We start from the raw sequence: 2,908 nt of genomic DNA, 5'->3' as shown, positions 1-2,908 counted from the left end.
TTCCCATCTCAGGGATGGATTCCCATCTCAGGGATGGATTCCCATCTCAGGGATGCATTCCCATCTCAGGGATGGATTCCCATGTTAGGGATGCATTCCCATCTCAGGGATGGATTCCCATCTCAGGGATGGATTCCCATGTTAGGGATGCATTCCCATCTCAGAGATGCATTACCATCTCCTCGTGTCCCCTGCCCTCTGTCCCCGTGTCCCCAGGGATGGCTGGATCTGTGGATCCCAGACTGGTGTGGCCTGGAGGGACCTTCAGGCTCCCCCTTTGCCGTGGCCAGGACACCTCCACTGCCCCAGCCCGGCCAACCCGGCCCTGGGGGCTGCCAGGGATGAGAATTTCTGTTTTCCCGGGAAGTCCCTGTCAGGCCCCAGCTGCCGGTGGCTGAGCCCGTCTCCTCCCGCAGATCTCGCTGGAGGGGGTGCCCGTGCTGCAGGAGCAGAACATCCGCAGCGCCAGGGAGATCTCCCCGTTCCGGGGGCACCCCTGCACCCAGAGCCCCAACCCCTGCCAGCACGGGGGCACCTGCAGCCCCAGCATGGGCACCTACGAGTGCTCCTGCCACAGGGGCTTCTCCGGAGCCCACTGCGAGAAAGGTGCGGCCACGGGGGGCTGGGGGGCTGGGGGCATGGGGGAGTGACACTGGAGGTGGCCCAGGGAAGGTTGGGGTGGCATCGGAGGTGGCACAGGGAAGGGTGGGGTGGCATTGGAGGTGACACAGGGAAGGGTGGGGTGGCCATGGGGAGCTGAAGGTGACACTGGAGGTGGTACAGGGGGATGGTGGTGGCACTGGAGATGGCACAGGGAAGGTTGGGATGACACTGGGGAACTGGAGGTGGCACAGGGGGCTGGAGGTGGCCATGGAGGTGACACAGGGAAGGCTGGGGTGACACTGGGGAGCTGGAGGTGGCACTGGAGGTGGCACTGCAGGTGGCACTGCAGGTGGCACAGGGAAGTTGGGGTGCCACTGGAGGTGACACAGGGAAGGGTGAGGTGGCCATGGGGAGCTGGAGGTGGCCATGGGGAGCTGGAGGTGGCCATGGAGGTGACACAGGGAAGGCTGGGGTGGCCATGGGGAGCTGGAGGTGGCCATGGAGCTGCAGGCTGGATGGAAAAGCTGGATGGAAATGTCCTGTGCAAGTTCAGCCCATCCAGCAGGGATCATGATGCAAATGAGCACAAATCTGGATGTTCTGGGAGAGGAAAACCCTTGGAGAGCTGGGCTAGGGAATCATGGAATGGGTTGGGTTGGAATCCCATCCATTCCCATCCCAAGCTCTAAAAAATCCCCAAACAAGCTCTGAAGCTGCTCAGATCCCTCCAGGGGCTGACATTTCCGTGGGGACAGCTTTGGGTGTGTCACTGTCCTGTTGGGAATGCTGAGGGGGGATTTTCCCCATCTCCCAGGAGAGCCAGGAATTCCCTGGCATTTCCTGGCAGCTCCTTCTCCCATGTCCCTGCTTTTCCCCCCTCAGTGATCATCGAGAAGGCGGCTGGGGATGCCGAGGCCGTCGCCTTCGATGGCCAGACGTTCCTGGAGTACCACAATGCCATCACCAAGAGGTACCAAAGCCCCAGACTGGAATTTGGGCTGATTTGGGGAGGAAAAGCCGGGATCCAGGAGCTCCAAACCGGGGCTGGATGTTCCTGGTCCTCCCTTCCGAACTGGGGCCGGTTGTTCCCGGTTGTCCCCTGTTGGTTTTCCCCCAAATTCCCAGCTCCAGGCCTGGTTCTGCAGCCTGGGGAAACTCCTGGCTTAGCCCAGCCTGCTTTGGGAATGAGATGGAGCCAGATCCTGAGCGTGCCGGGCTGGAAGTGCCACAGGGATGGGACATCCCTGCCCTGGGACTGTCCCACCCTCACGTGGGGAGGATCCTGTGATGTCCATGGCTGTGCTGGTCCTTGGGAATTGTGTCTGGGAATGAGCAGAGCTCCCCCTGAGCTCCCCCAGACTGGAAGTTTCTCCTTGTCCTTGGGAATTGTGTCTGGGAATGAGCAGAGCTCCCCCTGAGCTCCCCCAGACTGGAAGTTTCTCCTTGTCCTTGGGAATTGTGTCTGGGAATGAGCAGAGCTCCCCCTGAGCTCCCCCAGGCTGGGAATTCCTCCTTCAGGAGCCTCCTGGCCCTCTGTGGTTTGCTCAGTGCCCTTCCTCCTTCCCCACGGGGATAAATCCCCACCTCCAGGGCACTGGGATGAGCTCCCGAGGCCATTCCTGGTTTCCCAGCCCCGCAGGGGTGGGGGGTGTCCGTGTGGAGCTGTTGTCTGTCCGTGTCTGTGTGTCTGTCCCTTCTCAGTGTCGCTGTTTCTGTTTTCAAGCCACCTGAGCAATGAGATCCCAGCGTAAGTACGGCCCCACCACCCTCCCCATCCTCACCGTCACCCCAAACCCAGGCAGTCCTGCCAGCAGTGGGGGGAGGAATTTGGGGTCTCTCCCAGGTTTTTTGATGGAAAACCATTCCCAATGGGGAGTGAGAAGGGCTCAGGTGCTGGAGCTGTGTCCCAGGCAGCTGCTGTCCCCCCAGCACGCCTTCATTGCATCTTAAAATCAACTTAAATTAATTCAGTTTTCAATTTGAAGCTCGACTTTATTAAAGATGAGCACAAGGAATGAAAATCCCTGCGGCTTCCTGCTCCAGCAGCAGCCAGAGGTGTTGGAGATGGAAATTGGGGCTGCTGATCCCAGATTTTTCCAGCATGGATGTGGCACGGGAGGAGGCCGGGCTGGGCACTGGGAGCCCCTGGAAACATCTCCAGTGTGGATAAGGGGTCAGGAAAAGGGGCAGGGCAGGAGATGGGGAGAAATCCAAAACCCTGGACAGCTGAGATTTGCTGTCCTGCCTGGAAGGGAAGCCTGATCCATGCAGGAACATTCCCTGTTCCGTGCAGGAACATTCCCTG

At 59.9% G+C, this 2,908-nt stretch overlaps 1 protein-coding gene across 1 annotated transcript in view; it reads left to right on the top strand.

Annotated features, from left to right (window-relative positions):
* AGRN (agrin) overlaps positions 1-2,908 on the top strand; it is a 61,751-nt gene that overhangs the window by 45,688 nt on the left and 13,155 nt on the right. Inside the window, exons 22-23 of the mRNA XM_033519371.1 lie at positions 417-606; positions 1,486-1,573. Of these exons, the coding sequence (XP_033375262.1) occupies positions 417-606; positions 1,486-1,573 (278 nt within the window). The remainder of the gene's footprint in view (positions 1-416; positions 607-1,485; positions 1,574-2,908) is intronic.

The sequence above is a fragment of the Parus major genome, chromosome 21 (assembly GCF_001522545.3).
Source record: "Parus major isolate Abel chromosome 21, Parus_major1.1, whole genome shotgun sequence".
NCBI lineage: Eukaryota > Metazoa > Chordata > Aves > Passeriformes > Paridae > Parus > Parus major.
This window is presented reverse-complemented; position numbering and strand designations above follow the sequence as displayed.